At 36.2% G+C, this 23,877-nt stretch overlaps 1 protein-coding gene across 1 annotated transcript in view; it reads right to left on the bottom strand.

The window, feature by feature from the left end:
• HDAC11 (Histone deacetylase 11) overlaps nucleotides 1-23,877 on the bottom strand; it is an 80,057-nt gene that overhangs the window by 36,777 nt on the left and 19,403 nt on the right. The window contains exons 5-6 of the mRNA XM_089254043.1: nucleotides 21,576-21,692; nucleotides 3,542-3,724 (exon numbers count right to left, since the gene is read on the bottom strand). Coding sequence (XP_089110169.1) covers nucleotides 3,542-3,724; nucleotides 21,576-21,692 — 300 coding nt within the window. The remainder of the gene's footprint in view (nucleotides 1-3,541; nucleotides 3,725-21,575; nucleotides 21,693-23,877) is intronic.

Consider the following 23,877-nt stretch of genomic DNA (forward strand, 5'->3'; position numbering starts at 1 on the left):
CATAAATTTTGATCATTTTTGATAATATTTGTGTTTCTATAGTTGAAAGAAGACGAATGGCAAATAGAGAGCACTAGTGTGTTGTCGCATTGAAGAATGACAGTTAATCAAATATGTCTCTTTTTGCTTTAGTGTTGACCATTTTAGTAATTTCTTGATTATGGGAACAATGCCAAACAAAACAAACAGTTGTCTGGAGACCTATGCCTGGTCCAACAATGGGATTGCAACCCCCCCCCCCTGACATTAGCATACAAGGAGGGGGGGGGTCTCCTGCGTCGAGATTATAGTGTTATTTTGCAGGAAAAATGTAAGACCCCTCTTCGGAAGAAAACAAAATGATGATGCCCCCCCAAGAAAATCCTGTGCACGTCTATGCCCTCTTATTATCTGTATATTGCTATAAGTTAGTAGCTATGCAGAACCGATGAGATTGGATTGTCTCAGTGTCTCACAACATCTTATTCTTGTTGGTGTTAATCAAAGCTTTACTTTTTGTTTATTTTATCACCAGATGCTAAACTTTTGGAAGCCAGTGTATATGAAGAAGAATGACATAGACAAAGGACTCCTTGGTTTCTTCGTTGTTTGATGAAAGGACCCTCAAATAAGTGCTACTGAAAAATACAGATCTAGATAATCATTCTACAACAATCAGAGATAATAAAATTCTGGGGCGCGGTAGCCCAGGTCGATAAGATGCTCGCCTAAAGTACCAAAGGATGTTTAGAGGTGTTGCAAGTTCGGTTCCCGGTTCGTCCTTGTCAGAAAACTTTCCTGACACAGAGGTACAAAAACGGCGACAAGACAGCAGGAAAAAATTGCTACCACAAGGAGTCCCCCATCGAGGGGTTAGCGCACCAACCCCTCGACGAGTATAAAAAACAAGCCTGCCGTTCGGAATCGGCAATAAATTGTAGGTCCCATCCTGGTCTAATTAGCCCTCGTGTGCAGAAAATGACCGTGGTGCGACAAAAATGATCAATGATCAATAAAATTCTGACCCAACTTTTATGGCAGATATAAGTTTTCAGTGATAGGTCAGGGTTGAGTTCAGTTTGAGTTCAAAGTTGATCTAGATAAACTTATAAGAGGTAGAATAACTCAACATTTTGGGTACTTCTTCTTTTATAAAGTATATGTATGTTCAGCTACTTTTACATATAATTTCCATTGTTTATGAAGCATTTGCCAAAGTGCAAGACTAGTTTTAAAAGATCAATGACTGTCATAACAACAACTACTAAACCACACATGCACCTCATCCATATTCCTCTGCAGAACCTCTAATGAATCGGTATATGTTGGAATGTGTGTATAGGTGTAGTGAAACGTGATGTGAAGTTTGTTTCTGTGTAATGCTTGCTATGTGTAGTGCTGCCATCTGTCACCAGTTTCTCTAACCATGATTGAAGTGTAATGATTGAATAATTTATCATTGTAGGCCTGTTGCGCTCTGTGGCGAGACTTTTTAATGGGGAGATTGGCTTGCATTTGTGCCTCAAAGTTGGGAACCACAGGAAACTAACTTCAGCCGACCACCACTGTGGCGAGGGTGGGGGTTGACTGTCATAACAGTGGGCCGCAACCTTATTTTAACCATATTCCTAGATCTTTATTTATAATTCTTTCTCCATTTGAAAGCACTTGCCGGTGAGAACACTTTTCAAAAGTGAAAAGACAGAGTCATAATTGCAAAAGAATATGAATTGAAAAGAACCAAGGCTATATGCGTTTCGGAACTATATGAAGTTCCTTCATCAGTAGCAGAAACAAAAGCAGAGGAAGAGCTCTTCCTCTGTTTTTTGTTGCAGGTTCATTTTGAATTCGACTCTTTTATCTACAACAGCAAGTAACTCCCGCTATATTGAGTATTTTTTGATATTTTTCTTCGTTTCTGCTACTGATGAAGGAACTTCATATAGTTCTGAAACGTGTATAGCCGTGGTTCTTTTGCAATTTTGGATTCAACTACGTCGCTCGTTCAATTCTATTATCTAACCCAAAAGGTAATTCATTTTGACAGAGTCATTGTCATACACTCGGTTCTGCATCTGATCAGGAACGTCTTAATGCATAGGCAGTACATATATAGGAGTCGTCATGGTAATGTGAAGAGGTACTATGATTTTAGAGAAATCTTTCAAAAGTGAAAAGACCAAGTCGTTGTCATAGGTTTTGTTCTGCATCTGATCAGGAACATCTTAATGCATAGGCTTATAACTCGGGTAGGGCCCGGAACCTGAAGTGCATAGAGAATATATAGGATCTTCATGGTATTGTGAAGAGGTACTATGATTTTAGTGAGCGAGAGTGAAATTGGCAGTATGTAGATACTTCTAGCTTGGTAGGGGCCCCTACAATTACTTCGCCTGAGGACCCATGTTGCTGACAAGACAGCTCTGCATCTGGGCTGTATTGGGGAAGGTGTTTGATCAAATTTCAGTGAGAAGAAACATTTCATTACAGCAGCATTATGGAGGATTCATATTTCTTTTAATGAAACAGCAGAACTCCTTTAGCTGTCATGTTGAAGTGCATGCCAAAGTGCTCATAGATAAGGCAGTATTTCTAGGAGCTCAAGAAACTGTAGCCAAAGCACTCACTCAGGCACAGCCCTGGGGGTTTCTTCATAATGAGATCTAGTTACAGTTTTTGAGAGTAGGTATGTAAAATGATAGGCAGATATTTTTGACCAGGTCGGGGGCTATGAAAAATCCATTTGCCCGAGGAAACTCGTGATGCTTTTAAAATCACCCTGAGATATAGTGGTATTTCTAGAAGATCAAGCTGTAGCCAAGGAGCCCACAGTGCTTATAGATAGCGTATGCTTTTAGATGAAGTGCTTGAAAGCAATTTTGAAGAACTTTGATAAGAAAATCTTTCCGTTTTTTCTTTCTTTTCACAAATTCTTAAATGAATAGCGCAAACCTAATCACAGTGAAATTGCAAGAGAAAGACTAAAGTATATAAATATACTTTTAAGTAAATAAATAAAAGTATATTAAGTATAAATAAATATAAGTATATTAAGTATAAATAAATATAAGTATATTAAGTATAAATAAATATAAGTAAGTATGAACATAAAAAGTAAGTATAATAATAAAGGTATAAGATTAAAGTATATATATACTTTTTTTATTTTTCTCATTTAGGTATTCATTTTTTCAGTCAATGAAGGTACAAAATAAAGTATTCAATATTTTCCGTCTTTTCTTTTTAGAAATCAAGTCACTTAGGAGAATAGATGCCAATGTAGGCAAAATTTTAATTAAGAGAGCCATCACTCCCTGTTACCCTCCTGGCTAAGCCACTCTCCTAAGATAAATAACTCACATAGTGGGCATCAGACAGAGGGTGGGGGAGAAAGGGCAGAAAGTAATGAAATTCCTTTTTGCTTTCTTACACAAATTATACAATGAATATCTTGAACATGAAATTATGTCTCATAGGTTTACTAAACTGGTGCTTATTTCAATGAAAATTGTAGGGATTACATTAAAAGCTATTTGAAGCAGAGGAAAAAAGAGAAACATACCTGATGAGCATCCAAGTCTATTATCATTGCCTTAGTTATTGCTTCATAATAGTTAAACACAAAGTTTATGCATAAGCTTATGTCTGCATATGCACAAAAGCCTCCTCCTTGTTCTGCTGAGCAATGATGAAATCCTCCTCCAATATTTATAGCCCAGCCTCTTTCAACAGCTAGTTTACCCGCCTAACAAAGAAAAATAACAGCAAAAGCTATGTAAAAAAAATTTTTTTGCCACATAATAAACAGTAATTTTTTAATAAGTTTTGAAACAAATTTCATGTTTTCAAGAAGTTAGGTTCTTTTATCACATTATTATCATCTATTGTGCTCTTTCCATTTCAACTATTCCTAATATTGATGTTTTGGAGTTATATCCACCCTTTCTTATTTTTTAAGGTTTTATAATATAATTATGATATTTCTTACAAAAAAGTAAGAATTCGGGGGGGGGGGGGGTTCCACTATCCTTATCTATGTTTTTGTTGTGCTGGAGTAAGTGGAACCCAATAAATTACTTACCCTGTAACTTTCATTGATTTTATCAAATGTAGTATAACTGAAGAGAAAAAGACTTCCCCTAACAGCAGTAGCTTATCCTATAATCCCTCCCCATAGCAACATCTAGTACTGCCAATTCATCCTCTTCATTCCATGAAATTACGCCAGTGCTACCCTCCGACAAAGACTTAGAAGATGAGTGTTAAGAAATCGATGAAGAACAAATCTTTATATATATATATAGTGCAAAAACAATTTCAGAAGCAAAGGTTAGTGATTAGGTTCTTGTCAAAGTCAGTACCAATGTTCCTTGGGCAACTTAACAAATTAAGGACTTACCTGGAAGCAAAATTTGGCAGAAGAATTGATACTACATCAATCTTTCAATGGCTCAACATTGAAGACAAATGTATCATTACAAGTGATGAAAGCTCTGACATGTCTATCACTTCCCAAGTTTGACAGTCTGGGAAAATTCACATTTTCTTTCATATTCGCATGATATAATGTTGACTAATGTTTAGAGGAGAGGAGATTTTAAAATTACGAATTTTCTACATACTAAAACTGTTAAGTAGCTTTGTATTTTGAGAATAATAAAATGTTTGGGCTTTTTGTGGTTCAAATAATTTGTTTTCCTTAGTTTACACTTCTTTCATTATTTAAATCATTTATGATTATTTTGAAGCCCAATCAGCCAGTTCCACTTGCCAAGTTGCAAAACTGGGTCGGCACATTGCCTTTTACAGATCCGGTAACATGACGTCATGAGTTCAGTTTCATTTGTATGATTGTGATGTTGCCACACCACCCCCCTCCCAGAGGAGGCGTAATGTAAATCAGCAGTCTTTGAGCAAGCCTTGGAGATCAATATATACACCAGTTCGAACTGGAGGCAACAGCACAGCTGAACTTGGAGGTTCTAGTTTTTAATGCCCTGTTGACGTACAAAAACATGTGAGCAATTGCTGAAAGCCATAGGCTTGAATAAGGTGCATTGGCCACCACGACTGTCCTTGACCGGACTGATCTCGTTTCACATTGTTTGCAAAACAATTCCATGTGTCTGTCATCGATCGCATCTCCCGTTCTTTGCTCCAGGAAACAGCTAAGAAGTTTCAGTGTCATACCATACAGTTGTTCTATGGTGTGATGTCAGAATCTTGTCAAAGACAAGTGGGTAAGCCCAACAATATTATTAGTGGCAATGCATCCAACCAGGAATTGGTTTCCAATAGCTTGAATCAGATTGACGCTTTCAGATCTCTATATGCTTTCTTTTGATAATGCCATTTGAAGCCACTACTACTACTAAACCACACATGCACCTCGTCCATATTCCTCTGCGGAACCTCTAACGAATTGGTACAGGCGGGAATGTGCATGTTGTGAAACCTGACGTGAAGTTTCTTTCTGTATAATGCTTGTTACGTGTAGTGCTGCGATCTGCCACCAGTGTTTCTAACTATGAGTGAAGTGTAATGATTGAATAATTTATCCTCATAGGCCTGTTGCTCACTATGGCGAGACTTTAATGGAGAGATCGGCTCGCATTTGCACCTCAAACTTGGGAACCACAGGAAACCAACTTCAGCGACCACCACTGTGGCAACGGTGGGGTTTGAACACAGATCATCGTGATGCGAGTCCGTCATTATGACCACTCGATCACCACAGCGGCTGCCATTGGAAGCTGGATGAAATGGAGTTGTGCGCCTAAGTTGGCTGCCTAAAAGTCTAGAAAAATACTGAAAAAGTTTACTGTCAAACTGTCTGCCCTGGTCAGTCATCTCTCTGTCCGGCACACCAAATCTATTTATTCAGCAGGACAAAAATGCAGATGCAACAATTTGTGCAGTCATGTCTACCATTGGGCAAATTTCTGTCCACCTTGTATATCTATCGATACATGTTAAAACATATCAAAACTATTACAAGAGGACAGAGGTCCCACTATATCGACATGAACATGCAAAAAACGCTCAGGTGGAGGATTGAAATTACCAACCGGGATGACAGTATGGCGATATACTTTACATTTTTGGCAAGCCAAAGCCCTTCTACTCCAGCATGTGCAACCGTCTCAAGTTAAGCTATAAATATTTTTTCTAACCAAATTTTTTTTACAGATGAACGCACACCAGAATGTGATAAATTATGTTTTTGGAAAAAATTAATATACGAAATTGACTTGGAATATAATGACGAGTTTCATTATTAGAATTTTCACAAATTAATTTAAGGCCGGAACCAGGAATAGTACATGCTGTAAATGAAATTTTTTTACATCATTCATAAGTGCCTGTAATTCACTATCATTTGCCTGCACCCATGCAATTTTTACATAATCGACTGTTTTTGGAAATTCTGTGGTTTCTATTTGTGAAAGAGCGTCAGCAATCACATTATTGAAACACATTAGTTTTATGATGGAACATGAATGCGAAGGCCTCGTGAATGCTGAACACTGCGAATTCCCCGCCTTCAAGCATAAATTGAAATTGTTTGATATATTGTTTGATCACAGCATAAATAGCTAAAAGTTTGTGATCGTAGGCACAATAATTTTGTTCAGTTTTAGACATCTGAGAAAAGAAAGCTATAGGCCTTATATAAAACTATTACCTTTACGCTGCTGCAATGCAGCTCCTAAAGATGTATTAAAGGCATCAACTAGCAATGCTAATAAGGCAGCCTCTCTCTCTCTCTCTCTCCCTCGGCGAGAGCTTTTTTACATTCCTCAAAAGCACTAATACTGATATCATTCCATTGAATGACAGTTTTGTCATGTTTTTTTGTTGCCCTTCACATAATCAAGAGGAAATTGCTTTTGGGCTAAATTGGAAACAAATTTACAATCAAAATTTATCATACCTAAAAAAAGGTTTCAATTCCTGCACACTAATTGGCCAGGGTTGGGTTTTTGCCATGACAAACATCAAGAACTGTGGTTTAAACTGTCAAAAACCTAAGTGAATGCTTTTTGATAATGTTTTGAATACAATAGATATATAACATGATAAAAACTTATTTTTTTGCATAATACAATGTTTTATTTTTAAACACTCATTTACTACAATAATTAAAACAAAATACACTGCTGGCCACCGTAAATGCAACACCCTGAAGGAAGCATGCAAATAATATTAAATTTACAACATGCATTAGCGGAGGTGAGATATGCAAGTGATTAGAATTTCAGCGCAGACGCACATCATGTGCGCCTGTGGCGCCACTTCAAAGCGCTATTTAAGGCTTGGAGATTTCGACGATTTGAAGTACGGCAATTGTGTTTTTCTTGTGGTTTTTTCAAAAAAACGATCAATTATGCCTCGTAGAAAACAGCGATCATCTTTTGATCAAGTATCCGAGTTCGACAGAGGAAGGATAGTGGCCTACCGAGATTGTGGATTATCTTTCAGGGAAATCGGTAGTCGTGTTGGACGAAACCAAACAACTGTAATGCGGATATGTGATCGTTGGATGCAGGAGGGTATGACGGACCGACGTGTTCGATCGCATCCACCTCAGTGCACCACTTCACGTGATGACAGGCGTATTGTGCGTATGACAGTGACGGATCGCTCAGTCACATCACGAACCATAGCACAGCACATTCAGCCTGTACCGCATCATCCAGTGTCTGCGCATACCCTTCGACGCTGTTTACAGCAGAGTGGTCTGTCCGCAAGACGTCCATTGCTTCGTCTACCCTTGACGCAGAACCACAGACGTCTCCGCCGCCAATGGTGCGATGAAAGAAGGATGTGGACGGCACAATGGAATGAAATTGTCTTTACTGACGAGTCACGCTTCTGTCTGCAACACCACGATGGTCGGATTCGAGTCTGGAGACACCGTGGAGAGAGGATGCTGAACAGCTGCGTTATGCACTGCCACACTGGTCCTGCACCGGGTATTATGGTATGGGGCGGTATTGGATATCACTCTCGCACTCCTCTAGTACGCATTGCCGGTACTTTAAAAAGCCAGCGCTACATCTCCGAGGTGTTGGAGCCAGTTGTCCTTCCTTACCTTCAGGGCTTGCCCACAGCCATATTTCAACAGGATAATGCGCGACCACACGTGCCACGCATTGTCCAAAGGTTCTTCGTCAATCGCCAGATTGAATTGCTTCCCTGGCCAGCTCGCTCTCCGGATCTTTCGCCGATAGAAAACATGTGGTCCATGGTTGCTCAACGATTGACCCAGATTACATCCCCAGCTGCCACACCAGATCAACTTTGGCAACGCGTGGAAGCTGCTTGGTCTGCTGTACCCCAAGAACACATCCAAAGTCTCTTTGAATCAATGCCGAGGCATGTGGCAGCGGTGATCTCCAACAATGGCGGCTACTCTGGCTACTGATTTTGGCAGGAACCACACTTCACAGAAGTCTATAAATTTAATCATTTGATGCTTGGTCAACATGTTATCTACAAAATAAATATTGTTGCGATATCTCTTGTCTTTCTTGGTGTTGCAATTTGGGTGGCCAGCAGTGTATTAATTATAATTTGCAATTTTGATTTTTTTCAACATAAGAGTCTAGAACATATAAAATATAATTTTATGGTTTATTTATCTAAGCTACTCATTACCTGTGTTCAATTTGCTAAGCGGAATAGAGCTGCTTATTCAAAATATGTATGATAAGGCATCAGGGTTAGGTTTTTGACTTCAGAAACTAAATCAGTATTAAGACAGTCAAAAACTTATGGCCAATGTTGTCAAATAGTTTTTTAACCCAATAGATATGTTAAATAACAAAACAGTTACTTTTGTGTAGATTAAAGGGTTTTATATTCGGAATTAAATTACTCAAAAAAAAAATCTACTTTGATATTTTAAATTTTCTGATCTGCCCAAAATTTTATTCCATATAAAAATTCTCATGCAGTATTTGTTAATACACCAATTAAACTCATTTATTTTCACCTAAAAATTTCTTAGCTCAGGGTGTATAAATTCACAGAGTTTTAAAGAGTATTTTCAACCGAAGCAGGAGAAAAATCGAAACCTTCCAGAACTTCATGGAAACAGCGCTGAAATGTGCTACTAGCGTTTCTAAGTCCATAGCTCATTTTTAGAAACTGAAATAAGTTAAAAGGAGTAATAATCGTCACTTTTCACTATCCTCTTCTGCAATGGGAATTTGATTGTAAGCACAAACTAAGCCAATTGTGGAAAAAATTTCGCGCCATCTAAATTATAAGAAAAATCCTGAATGTTTCGTATAAGATACCAATCAGAGAGAGAGGCTTATTAATAGAATTTAATTATCGAAAATCTCCACAAACTCTCCATTTATCAGTCTTTTTCAAAACCATATGGGGAGGGCTACTAGATGGCTTATAAATTCCCATTTTGACAAGTAGCAAATTCAGCCTAGGCAGCCTTTAACTTTGCTGGAGAAGTTTACGAGAGACTGCATGAACGGGAGTCCCCCCCCCCCCCCCAAAGTTTCAACATAATGTTTTGATATATTTAAAATCAAAACTTGAACTAGTAAGTTCAGGAAATTCATTCAAAATTGTTAAAAATTTACTTTCAATTTCAATGTTAACAACATTGCTCTGAACCCAATAGACCTTATTGTATCCATTTTTATACAAAAGCTTCTTGTTTTTAGGGTCAATTACAATACCAAATTTAGAAGAAATCGGCCCCTAATATAGGCTTCGAGACATTGGCAATGATGAAATTCCACATTAACATTTTGAAAAACAAAAATCAAGCTTTAATTCTTTGCTGCTGAAGGTTTTAATGGCTGATCCATTGGCAGTTGTGAGTTCAAAACGAGTCATGAAGTTTCTTTTTTTTTTTTGAGGAGTTAAACTGACTGATATTACAGATTTCCTAGCACCCATGTCAACAAGAAATCGGAAACCACACTATCGCAAATAAAAGGCGACATAATTTATTGCTTTCTTCACTCTGCCTGAAGTAAAAAGCAAATTTAGTTCTTTGAAAACGTGTATTGTGCTATGCAGCAATGTGCTTTATCCGTATATTTAGCATGGTAAAAACACAATTTATTGTTTTTAGAATTTTTGAAATTGCCAGCGGCTTCAGGCTGTTTAGGACCAATTAAATTGCCAAGCTTATTTTCAATGTGGGCCACTTGCTTGGAAAGTGAATTCATCTGCAATTGAAAACTTGTATCTGGCTCATGATCTGTTGTCACCAAATTAATTTTGGACACATAACCAGTAACATTAGCTATTCCATCAGGATTTTCAGTCAGTCTGGATAAATCATCATTACTAACAGATAAAATCTGCTGAAAAGTAATAGGAAAATTATTTAACCACAATGTTTTAAGTAACTGATATGATAACTGATTATTAGCCAAAACTCTCATCTCACAGAGTAAGTGAGAGGGTTTTTTATACCCCAGCTGAATACCTTGAAGCAACGTTTTAAGCTTATTACATTCAGCTTGGGTGTACTGGCTCAGTAAGCATTCTTTGATAGCTTTATACCCATTTCAACTGCAGTATATACTCGTGTATAAGCCAACCCCCACTTCAGGACCACCAAAACCGCAATAAATTGAAAACCCGTGTATAAGCCGACCCCAAAAAAACTGTGCATTTCAGGGAAAAAAATCAGGCCCGTCATTTGGGGAGGGGCGTTGCCCCCCTGGCTTTTGAAAATACACTAAAAATGGTATATATATATATATATATATATATATATATATGCATACATTAAGTACATGTTCTTTGTCCTCCCCCCCCCCCCAGAAAAAGTTGAAATGACGGCCCTGAGAAAAAAATTCTTATATTTTCATGCAAAATTAATAGCTTACGGAAATTTACAACAGAAAACTGTTCAAACTTTTTAATCCGTTTCTTCTGAGTCTCCAAGCTCATCGTAATCCATCAGATCATCATAGGGTGCGGCATCTTTGTTTTCATCTTCATCTGGGCTGTCATCGCCATTGTCACTTTCAAAGAGGATATTATCTTCATTTCCGTCCATAGCATTGCTGATGCAACACTTTTTTGAAGGATCGGATGATAATTTCGATGAAAACACAATTCCATGCCTCATGTACCCATTGGCACACTAGGTCAATGTCAGGTTTCTTCAAGGCACCACTTTTTGTAGTTTCTTTATCATCGGAACTCATCCATTCGATCCACAAATTCCTCAAATAGTCTCTGAAAGACTTATTAATGCTCACATAAGGCTTTACAATCGACGTTAGCCCACCTGGTATCAAAGCCAATGATGTTTTTGATTTCTTTGTCCCGTCTTTGACATTATCAGGGTTTTGAACACATCCCATACCAATAATGCCGGTTTCTCGAACACTGCTACAAAAATGGCTACTGATTGTGGGGGGTCGATATTTTCTCATCAAAAACTGACCCGAGTATAAGCCGACCACCTCACTTGAGGAACAAATTTTTCCACAAAAAAACTCGGCTTATACACGAGTATATACCGTAGATTCCAAGGATATCATGAATTAGCAAAAGTTCTTCACTATCCAAAGCAGTTACTAGACAATGATATTTAGTAGTTTCAGAAGTTATACCTGAAATCACTAATTGTGATTCAATTTGCTTAAGCATAATTTAGGCCTAGCCTCCCAAAATGAGGGTGCTTTAAAACTTGCATGCAATAATTCATTACTATCTGAATCCTTGGAATCGTTAGCCATTATAAACTCGAAAAATATTAAATGTGTTTAAAAAGGTTAAAAAGGTACTGACACAAAGTACTGTAAAAATAAATTTTTCCTCACTAAAATTTTAAAAGCACAGACTCCATATCTCCAGGCAGCAAATGCATCGAAATCTTGTGACAGCTAAACTCAGAAAGCCAACATCATACGTAGAGCAAAATCTGTGAATGATGATGTTCACAGCATAGCGATTTCCAATTCGAAGGGAAAGGTCCAGAGGATGCAAAAAAGTCTGTTAGCAAAACAGGATCATCCCTGGAAACGGTCACCAGTGTGGTTGCGCGAAATCAAACACACAACTAAATATTTTCTATAACTTTTTTTTAATCAGCCAACGACAAGAGGATCTAACCACTTGTTAGATAAACAGAAAATCAATGATTAACAGAACAATTCAGTACATTGATAGAGAGAGAGAACAAGAGCAAAACTGGATTGGCACATCACCTTTTATAGATCTGCTAACATGACATCATGAGTTCAGTTTCATTTGCATGATTGCAAATGTTGCCACATAGTTATAGACAACATCAACTCAGTCAATCTGTTTTCAAGACATTTCAAAAGTTTTTCCTTTAACTTGGGAAATGTCACAACCCATTAACATAGTTGATAGTGTCTATAGAGTACTATAAGGTCTGTACTAGAGAGCTGAGTATCATATACAAAGAATGTGGCTCAACAGACTTGGAACAAGAAAGTAATGTAGAAAATTGATTATTTATGTACATAAGATTTTTTGTTGTTAAATTTTGTTTTTTTAATTCATTATAATTCTGAATTTTTCAAGAAATATTATCAAAGAAAAGCACATGGCATACAAAGTATAGAAACAAAGAAATGGTCATATATTTTTTCTTAATGCGATTAAAATGAAAACATCGTCTTTACTGTGTTTCAATTTTTTAATACAGCTGATTACTTTTTTTATGTATCGTTTTTTGTGAAAAATTACTTATGAGGGTTAAAAACAATATGTACGTTAACTTTTTTGCAAAAAGATAAATACAGTTATTGCAATTAAATTTTTCTATTTATTTCTATTTATTCATTAAAAAATAAATATTTCCATCAAACAATATAGAAAGCTTGCTTTTTGGACATGCAGGAAATTACCAACTAATCCAAATTGTGAAAACTGGTGCCACTGGATTTTTTTGGCGTGCCAGATTATGCACTGGAGTGCTTTCAGTTCATAAATTAAGTTTTGTTTTGAAATTTTTTTAAAGAAATTTACTAAGCACTAAAAATTACTAAAAATTAACTAATTCAATTCCAGTACAACTATTCAAAATTAGTTCTGCACAGTTAGCAAACATTTTCAAACAAATAATTGTGTGTTGAATACAAGAAAACATTAATTACATGAAGGTTCAATTTTTTATCAGAAGGTGCTGGAGCAATTCTTTTTTGACTTGGATGGTTGACTAGAGCCCAGAAGTTTAGGCACTATAAATGGTCAAAATAGGCAGGCAAAAAAGGCACTAAAAATGCTCAAGATAAGCACTAAAAAGGCATTGATAATTAATGGAAGAAAAGAAAAAGACCTAAAAACCTAGATATATTAAATGTATGAAAATTGGTTGCAATTTCACTGTTTACTGTTTCAATTATAGGTTATAATGATTTCATTATTATCCATGTTAAATTGATTTCATGCCAAAAATAAAATGATTGTGGACCTTCAGGATTAGATCTATCCCAGAGTCACCATTACCAGACACACAGCCTGTGGAGAGAAAGATTGTGGGGCTCCTTTGAGTTACAAATATTTCTTATTTATTTATTTGCATTATTTGGAAAATTCATCATTATTTTTATAGTTTAAACACAGCTGCAATGTTTTATTATTGTAAAAAAATTAACTCTTTCTTCTTCATTTACACTCATGTCCATAAATTAAGGATAATTCAGAATCACACGGAAATCGAAATCTAAAGTAAAAATTTCACCTGTAGAATTATCACACACATCTGCAAGAATGATATGCAAATTTTAGGAAGCCACTAGATGATGCCGATAGTACATCACAATGACGAGAGTGTAAGAGGGGGGTATATAAGGAATGGTGGCAAAGAAGTGAAATTGTTCACAAGAGTTTCTGTAAGGCACTCAGTGCCATAAGCGAATAGTTATGACACAGAGGACGCATGTGGATGATTTTTTACGTGGTAGAATTTAGAGTGATCTTCCCCAAGATCAGATCGATAATTTGATACTCAGCATGCCTAGGCGTTGTATGGACTGTATTTCATCGCATGGGAGACATACAATGTATTAACCATCATACCAACCATGTAATAGTAAGTTTTTGTAAAGGAGATATTTTTTACAATTGCTCCAGGGAGCAAAAATCATAGTTTTTATGAATGGTATCATACATACACCATCGTTTTTGTTCTTTATCTTTTGTTTAATAAATGGGCTTTATGAATAAGTAACGTTTGTTTTGTTTCTGAACCGTTATTTACCAGAGCTGGTATTATCCTTAATTTATGGACATGAGTGTATATTACCACATATGCTGATATACACTTCAATGGCAGGACTCAGTATGGCTGCATCTGTCATACACCCCAGAGGGCATCTCTGGTCAATTTAATTGCATACTAAATATCTAAAATAACTTTCTATGGTGGTTTTCAGTGCATTTGTGGAGTAAAAAAAATAAAATGGGCCCCCCCCCCAATATAATATAGGCCCTAGGGCCGGAGCCTTGTCAACTCCCGTATGGCCTGGGTGAGCAAAGATGTCAACTGATTGTAACATTACCATTTAGGCCACGTGGAAATGGTCCTTGTTCTAGTCATTTATATAGATTTTAATTTGTTTCACTTTATCTTGTTTTCAGGATCGATCGGCGAGATCATAAGTTGCCGATCGGCTGCCATGTTTACTCCTTTTATGTTGCAAACTTCCATATGTCAAAATTTGAAATAGTGTTTTATTCCGTATGATATGCAAATGAGTTTTACTGTTCGAATATGCTAAGTTTTTACAGGCTATTGATCCTGCTATCTGATTGGATCTTGGTATGGGAAGATTTCCTTTAAACGTCGCCAGTGTGCTGAAAAAAACAGACAAAAATTACGCACACAACGATCTAGTCATTAAGGCGTTTCGCCCTGAATAAGCATATGCTGCATAGCACTCTTTCCGTCTCCATGTTTTGGTGATCCAACAGTCTAATTGAGTTCAGATATAATGGCTTAGGGCCATTATATCTGATTATTTTTTTCCATATTTTTCTTAGCTCCCGCCATTTAATGGTTCTATTTCCCACCCCCCCCCCCATTTTTTTTTTTGCTGTTTTTAATTTTTCTTGTGTTTTCGGGCCCGCAGGATCCCTCGACACATAATGTTAGCACCATGTTTTGCATTGCTTTTTTGTGTTTCTACAATGCTAATAGTGAGAAACAATCGATCAATGCAAAAAACGTGTTTCTCGAACTTAAATCAATCGTGTGTTGATCAGTGTCTAGTCATTTTTCATCTTTCGATGCGTGGTTCTGGGTTGCGGTATTCATCTGGATATATGATCGTGAGAAATGTGATGAAAAATTCGTTTATACGGAGATGTGGTTCACTACCTGGAGGTCTCATTTTCCTACTACTGCTTATTGGTGGAGTCGAACAAAATCCAGGACCACCAAAGAAGGTCATGAATCAAAGTTCGATTGAAAATTATACCCAAGTTTTTTCACCGAAATCTTCACTCTAGCGCTCACCGATCGAGCAACGTACAGATAATTCGAAACGGGCAAGACAATACTCGCCTGAGGTGACAGATTTGGAATCCTACGAAGTGACGGAAGCAATGGAATACGCTGCTGACCCTGAGGGTGATGTGAAAGATGGAATCAATTTATTGATCGAATTGCATGTTTCAACCACACAAAAACTGTAGCGAAATTTATCTCTGCTCACAGAGAGAATGGAAAAATTCGATGCATGGGCCGAAAATATTGATAAGAAAATTACTGAGTTCGATGAAAGGCTCTCTGCATTCGAACGTCTGGAGCATACTGGAATAATTGAATCAACGGCTCACCCCACACCTAATGTATACAATGACTTAATATTAAAAATTGATGAATTAGAAAATCGTAATAGACGTAATAATCTATTATTCTTTGGAGTCCCTGAAGCTGATGAGACATCATGGAGTGATACCGAACATACACTCACAGAATTTTGTAAAAAATATCTGCTTCTTGAAAACATACTTTTCGAACGTGTGCATAGACTGGGAGGAGTACGTGCGGATCGCCCAAGGCCAATTATCTGTCGTATCCTGAACTTCAAGTATAAGGAAACTATAAAAAAATCTGCTTCGAAGCTGAAAGGATCCGGATTTTCGATATCAGATGACTTTAGTGTCCGTGTGCGTACAATAAGAAAAAAACTTTGGGCTTTCGGATAAGAAATTAAATTACCTGGACAGAAACCACGCCTCTATTTCGACAAACTTAAAGTGAATGGCAAAACATTTGTATATGTCGCAAACTCCGATTCAATCGAGGAACTAAAAATTGAAAGTTCAAATTTAAACTGAAATTGGTCCCCCGTGGGCGGCAATATTCTCCCACCGATGACACCCTCAAGATCTGATGAAACAGTAAGTTATCTAGGAATTTTATTTTACAATGTCGCGGGTATTTTTAGTAAATTTTTATTTCCCGATTTTTCGAGACTTTTATTATCGCATGATATATTCTGTCTTGCTGAGACTTGGAGTATAGACCATTTCCTTCTCCCTAATGTATTATCCGCATATTCAACCGTTCAAGTTGATGGTGTCAAAACTTCAAACACAGGCAGGGCGAGCGGAGGAATCATATTGGGTTATAGAGCCGATAAAATCAAAAATTTAAAAATTGTAGCGAAAACTAGATTCTCTATTATTGCAGAATTTTCTTTGACAAGTGATCTAAAATGTTTAACAGTTTTTGGCTATTTCCCTCCTGGCAAAGAATATAACACTAATTTTAGACAGTTTTTATCAGACCTGTCTGAACTGATTTGTAACTTCGATAATGTTATAATTGCTGGGGACTTTAACGCTAGATTAGGTGATAAGACATATTTTCCTATTATGCATGATGAAAATGATACTGTTACTAGAGCTTCAATGGATAGGATAGATAACGAGCGAGGTCGTTGCTTATATGATTTTTTTTTAACTAATAACTTGATCTTATTGAATGGGTATTCAAGGGGAGATACACATGGCGCGTTCACATATTATTCCTACAATGGTGCTAGCACGGTTGATTTATTTGCTATCTCATATGATTTATACACACAATTTTTTCATGACTTTGAAATTTTGGATGATTGTTTCTCCGATCATTTTCCAATTAGTGCTAAATTTATCTCAGCTACTGTCCCTCAAAACAAAAGATTTTTAACAAGGTACAAAAAATCATTCTGGAATACTGATTGCTCAGATGAGTTTGACACGAAAGTTAATCATTCCTTTTCTAGGATTCCCGATTTAGAAATAACTCCAAACATATTCGTTGAGACTCTCTTTAATGTTGCTACTGAATTGAATCTTATTCATACCGTACACAATCGCGACTTTTCCCATAACAGATCAACATGGTTTGATGCGGACTGCCATAATTTAAAAAAATATATTCATAGAACTCTTCGTTCTCTCAGAAAATCTCACTCTCAAGAAGTTTTTTTAACTTTTCGAGCTCTAAAATTAAGGTATAAAAAACTCTGTAAAATGAAAAAAAAATATTTTTTTTCAAACCAAAATAGATTGTTGATTTCTGCGATAAATTCTTCTGAATTTTGGAAAATAATTAATAATTTTAAACCTAGACGTTCAAATCTCAATAATGTTCCTACAGCAACATGGTACCAGTTTTATTCAAATCTGTTTTCCCCGACTGATAACAATCAAGTACAAATTTTTCCCTCCAGTTTCGAGCCTGCTCTTGCACATACGGATCCTATTTTGGACAACCCGTTTTTTTTGGAAGAACTTTTGTTTGCCCTCAAGAATATGAAAAGTGGAAAGGCTCATGGAGGTGATCTCATAAAACCTGAATATTTAAAGAGTTTGAGACCTCAGAATCTTTCAAGGCTTCTAAAAATCTTCAATGATATCTTTGAAAAATCATGTTTTCCAGTTTCCTGGATCGAGGTACAAGTCAATCCTATGTATAAAAAAGGTGACCCCACCCAACCCGAGAACTACAGACCCATTTCTTTGATCTCAGTCGCGACCAAGTTATTTACCTCTATCTTGAATAATCGATTAAATACCTGGCTAAATGAGAAAGACATTATTCCAAGGGAACAGGCTGGATTTCGTTCTAATTTTTCAACCACTGATCAAATTTTTATTTTGAATAATCTGATACAGAAGTATATTTTTAAACCTAGGGGTAAACTCTATGCTATTTTTATCGATTTCAAGAAGGCTTTCGATAGTGTTGACCATTCCCTACTCTGGCATGTTCTGAGATCCATAGGTATCAGTGATAAATTTATCAAGATACTCTCTGACATGTATGCTAAAGCAAAAGTGAGAATTAGAACCCTTGATGGGCTAACTGCTGCAATAAATATTACTAAAGGGGTTTTGCAGGGTGAAGTTTTATCTCCCTCACTTTTCTCAATTTTTATTAAAGAACTCACAGACCGTCTAAATTCCTCTAGTATTTCACCAGTTTTTATAAATCATGCCACTGGTATACATGCTCTTCTGTACGCGGATGATGCCGTAATTTTATCAGATTCCCCAAAAAACCTGCAAAGAAAAATATATATACTCCAGGGTTTTTGTGACGACTTTTTGATTGACCTTAATATTAATAAAACCCAAGTTATTGTATTCAAAAAATCAGGTTATTGTATTCAAAAAATCAGGTAAATTGTCAAAATATGATAAATGGTACTTTAGGGGTCAACAATTAACCACCACTTCGACTTACATGTACTTGGGGGTCCCTTTTTCAAGTTCCGGCAAATTTTATACAGCATACTTACACTTTTTGGCAAAGTCCAAAACAGCTATACTACCAGTAATAAATATACTTAGAGGAGCTCATAATAATTCCTTGGTCACGGCTTTAAAACTTTTTGATTCCCTCTTGCTTTCAACAGCCTCATATGCATCTCCCATTTGGGTATTACAATTTATTGATAAAATGGATCAAATATTTAGTATTTTCGCTAAGAGGCTATTGATAGTTTCTAGAAATATCCCTGGGTACGCTTTGAGAGCTGAACTTGGCCGCCCAAGCCTCAGTGTTTCGTTTAAAAAATATATTTTAAAATTCTGGATACGTTTGCTTGAAATGAAACAATCCCGTTTGACAAGAATAAGTTATGACCAACTATTTCAATCTTGTAATTCGTCCATTAGTAATAAAAATAATTGGGCATTTCACGTTAAAAATATTCTTGACAATGCTGGCTTCGGTTTTATTTGGGTTCAACAAAATCCAAGTCTTGTAAAAGCTTATCTTCCACTGATTATCGAGAGCATAAAAAACCAGAGTATCCAAACTGATTTCTCCCGTATTGTAAATAGTAAAAAATTTTCTCACTATAAAGATATAAAAACAATTTTCCTGATTGAAGACTGTTTTTTCCTCCCTTTTCATATCTCAGTCAAAAGGGTTTTTGCCCAACTCAGATTTAATCAGACATCAATTTTTGTTAATGGTAAAAACTTTTCTATAGATCCCATCAGCAATTGTACGTATTGCAACCTTTTGGTATTTGAGGATTGGAATCATGTAATTTTTCACTGCCCTTTTTACTCTAATCCCAGATCCAAATATTTAAATCTCTCTTCAGTTCCCGCTAATATTGCTCAATTACTTTCGATCACTGATAACTTATACTCAATATATCTATTTATCTTATCATGTATTCGCCTACGCTCGCTCTGTTTGGACTGAAGTCCATATTTTTCTATTGTTATTAATTTACTTTTTCTTTTATTACTTGCTTTTTGTCCGCTCTGTATGTATATTACCTATTTTTATTTGTCGGTATATTATAATGCTTATTCTGTGTCTGCTTATCATTCATTCATTATTTCCCCTTACCTTATATTAACTGTTCTGACACCAACATATGTGCTCCATTATATTCCCTATGTATGGTATATTTTGTAAATATGACTGTAAAATGTGGCAACAATGAATTGCCACTCATTGAAGGACCTACTGGTCAAATCAATAAAATTTATTATTATTATTATTATTACTAAATATCTAAAATAACTTTCTATGGTGGTTTTCAGTGCATTTGTGGAGTAAAAAAAAATAAAATGGGCCCCCCCCCCAATATAATATAGGCCCTAGGGCCGGAGCCTTGTCAACTCCCGTATGGCCTGGGTGAGCAAAGATGTCAACTGATTGTAACATTACCATTTAGGCCACGTGGAAATGGTCCTTGTTCTAGTCATTTATATAGATTTTAATTTGTTTCACTTTATCTTGTTTTCAGGATCGATCGGCGAGATCATAAGTCGCCGATCGGCTGCCATGTTTACTCCTTTTATGTTGCAAACTTCCATATGTCAAAATTTGAAATAGTGTTTTATTCCGTATGATATGCAAATGAGTTTTACTGTTCGAATATGCTAAGTTTTTACAGGCTATTGATCCTGCTATCTGATTGGATCTTGGTATGGGAAGATTTCCTTTAAACGTCGCCAGTGTGCTGAAAAAAACAGACAAAAATTACGCACACAACGATCTAGTCATTAAGGCGTTTCGCCCTGAATAAGCATATGCTGCATAGCACTCTTTCCGTCTCCATGTTTTGGTGATCCAACAGTCTAATTGAGTTCAGATATAATGGCTTAGGGCCACCTCGGGGTCTTGTTCCTGCCAGCCATATTCAAATAGCATGAGCCTGATGGAGTGCTAGACATCTCGCCAGGAGACCGACACATCACCCATCTGGAAACCTGGTCGTATACAGTTCATGTGGAGAAAGGAGGTCTCACGCATGACAGCAGGGCTGAGCTGATGCCATCATAAACCTCGACCACCTGGGACACACGCCAGTGATACTCGTGCAGTTGAAGAAGAGACACAGAAATGAAAACGCTTCTTTAACAGGCTAAAAGTTCTAAAAAATTTTAAAAAAACTTAATGTTGTAATAAATCTTATTAGTGGAAAGAAAATTGTGTATTTCATTGTTGTCATTCGCAAATGCTAATTCTATGTTGGGTAACAAAAAATAACTGAGAACGTACTGTAAATGGTACATGATGACCTCATGTACCATTGGTCAGCATTATATAATGCAGTCCAATACATGAGCAAGACATGGACATTTTCTCACACAGGGACTGTGTTTGTTTGAAACAAAAATACCATCTGGCCAAAGCAAAGTAGTTAATGCAGAGCACCACCAAGTTTTCTATCTTTCAGGAACTTGCACCCATTCATGTTTAAATGGGGCTGGAAGAAGGGGAGCTTTTTGATAATAATTAACATTAAGAGTAGGGATTTTAAAAAGAGCTTTTGAAGCGAAGGTCTTTTGAAGTTCCCAATGCTCAAAATACCCAAGTTCTACAGAATATGGCCTCTGAACTTCACAAACTTAAAACAGTGTTAAAATAGGCATTTATGCAGGAAAAATTTAAAAAAGGTGACTTTACAAAAAATTTAAAAATAGGCATTTATGGCATTTTACCTGAACTTCTGGTTTCTACTTATGACAATAAATGTTGTACATTAAAATAGATGGTACCAACAAAAAATAAAAAATCCAATAAAAAAATCAACAGATCGAGACCACTGTAATTTTAAATAAAACTTAATATTTTTACAAAAATGTTTGAAAATCACCAGAATAGATCCACCAGTCTGATATCGAAATGGTTTCAGCACAGAACGTTGCACCAAAAAATTTGGTATGGCTGCCAAAACAGGAACTTCAGTCACAGAAGCAACATAATAGCTCCACTATTAAATATAAAAATTTGAATTTTTTCAGTCATGAGGAATTACATAATATAAAATATACAAACAATATAACTGATATTGATATAAAAAAATATTCTGGGATAAAAAGATACTTTTTTCTGGATATTATGCCATATAGTGAACATTGAAAAAAAAGTCTTCTGGTCTCTGCCAGGAATCAAACCTGGGCCACTTGGAATGCGGGCAAGCATGCTACTATATACACCACTAGACCCAACCTTGCTTTTCTTATTCCATGCATTGTGGCATGACATGCTGAAGTAGAAACTTAGTACACACACAGTCTCCCTTAATTTTATCAAATGTCCTTCCCTCTCCAGGTAGAACAGTAGAGCAAGTGAGATGTTTTTTCTCAGCCTAATGTATCAAGGAAAGATACTTTTTCTGGATATTATGCCAAAGTGAACCCAGGAATAAACCAGAAGACTTCTCTTTCAAAGTTCACATCTGCATATTATCCAGAAAAAGTTTCTTTCATTGATATACAGTCTAGCCCAAATATAATAATGATGCACGAGAATGTGAAAAACATTTGCTATATCCCATATTTGTTATAACTGATCAGTGATAAATACTTGAATTTTATGAAAGTAACTCATTTGAAGCAGCCTTTCTCAACCTATGGCCTGCAAAGATGGGACAGGTGCTTTGAGAATAGACTTGGAGATTTAATTAAAAATGAAATTTGTTCAAGTATGTCACAAATAATAGCAATATTCACATAGGTTTGAACAAAATTTCACATATACTGCAATTCAGTGGCTCTTATGGTGTGCGCCACGGCTTCTAAGGGTATTGCTAACCTTTGTCAGAGGTGAGCTGTCAATATTGATGCATGCCTGTTCAATGCTTTAAATCAGTTTTTCTCAACTCCCGGGCTCTGAAATCAGTCAAACCAGGCTGTGAATGATTCACTGTTTTGTTTGTCCTCATTTATTTTCAATTAATCATCACTACTTACACTCACAAAAAAGGAATCAACCAGACCGTGAGCTTCCAAAGATTGAGAAACACTGCTTTAAAGTGATTCTGTATTAGACAATTCTGGGAAGCAGCATATGAATGTTGACTTGAGGTAAGGGAGCTGCAGTTGGCAAAAGTTTATGAATTGGCTGTTAAGTGGTTCATTGAATTTTTAGACATTTTAATGGCTCTAGAGTTCACAAAGACTGGGAAATGCTGATGTAAATGAAACTGTGGTTATGCCCATCTCTCTTAAATTGAATGGGTCTGAGAATGAACAGAACTGGCGCTATCTATTATTAGAGATCACAATCTAGCTATGGATGACGTTTATAGAACACACCCATAGCCATTCTCAAAATGGTGCAGCAGTACTTTGCATTCAGACTTTGTTTTTGAAAGAGAATTTCTGACTTTATTCTATGAAAAAGTCTATTCTGTCAAAAAAAACGTCATTATATCCGATATCCATAATCATGTCAATTTGTTATAAGCAATATTTTGGTATAGCAGGTTTACTCTGGGTCAGAAAAAGTTTGTTACAACTGATACTTTGCAATATCTGATTTGATTATAAGCAGGCTTGGTTGTATATTGGGCTGAGAAAGAAACCCATTAGATATTCCTTCTATTACCAGAGCTATTCAAAAGTTTTGATAAAAAAATGTTATCAATATTCATGAAACCAACAAGGGGTGTATAGCTATATAAATTTAATATAACTATATATCTCTTTATAATTGCATCTATTTGCATTTCACTGTTACTTGGCTGTGAAAAAACTTTACTTTGAACACTGATATACAATTGAACCAATCATAATGAAGCTCTAGATGTAACAAACAAAATTTTTGGTCTTATCCCTTAAGATTTTACCTGATTTGATCAGATAAAGTGAACCTTATTTTCAATCCCAGGATAACAGGTTTTGACTGTGCATTTATTTTACTGTTTAAATTTTTTTTTATTTCAGACTGATTTCAGACAAACAAGATCTGTCATGAAGGACTTGTACTAGGGGGCTCATGACGCCATAGTGGTGTCATGTACAAAACTAGCTTTAATCTTAAAAAAATGCGCCCCACGGACTCGACAAGCAATTTAGGCCCCGCAGTGAACGTGTTAATGAGGATGATTTTTTTCTGATCTTGATCATCAAAGAACAGTTGAAAATAATGGCTGATGCCTGTGTCTAAATAGA

Source organism: Pholcus phalangioides, unplaced genomic scaffold (assembly GCF_987345545.1).
Source record: "Pholcus phalangioides strain wild (caught in Gottingen) unplaced genomic scaffold, Ppha-v1.0 ptg000039l_1, whole genome shotgun sequence".
In the NCBI taxonomy this organism is placed as follows: Eukaryota; Metazoa; Arthropoda; class Arachnida; order Araneae; family Pholcidae; genus Pholcus; species Pholcus phalangioides.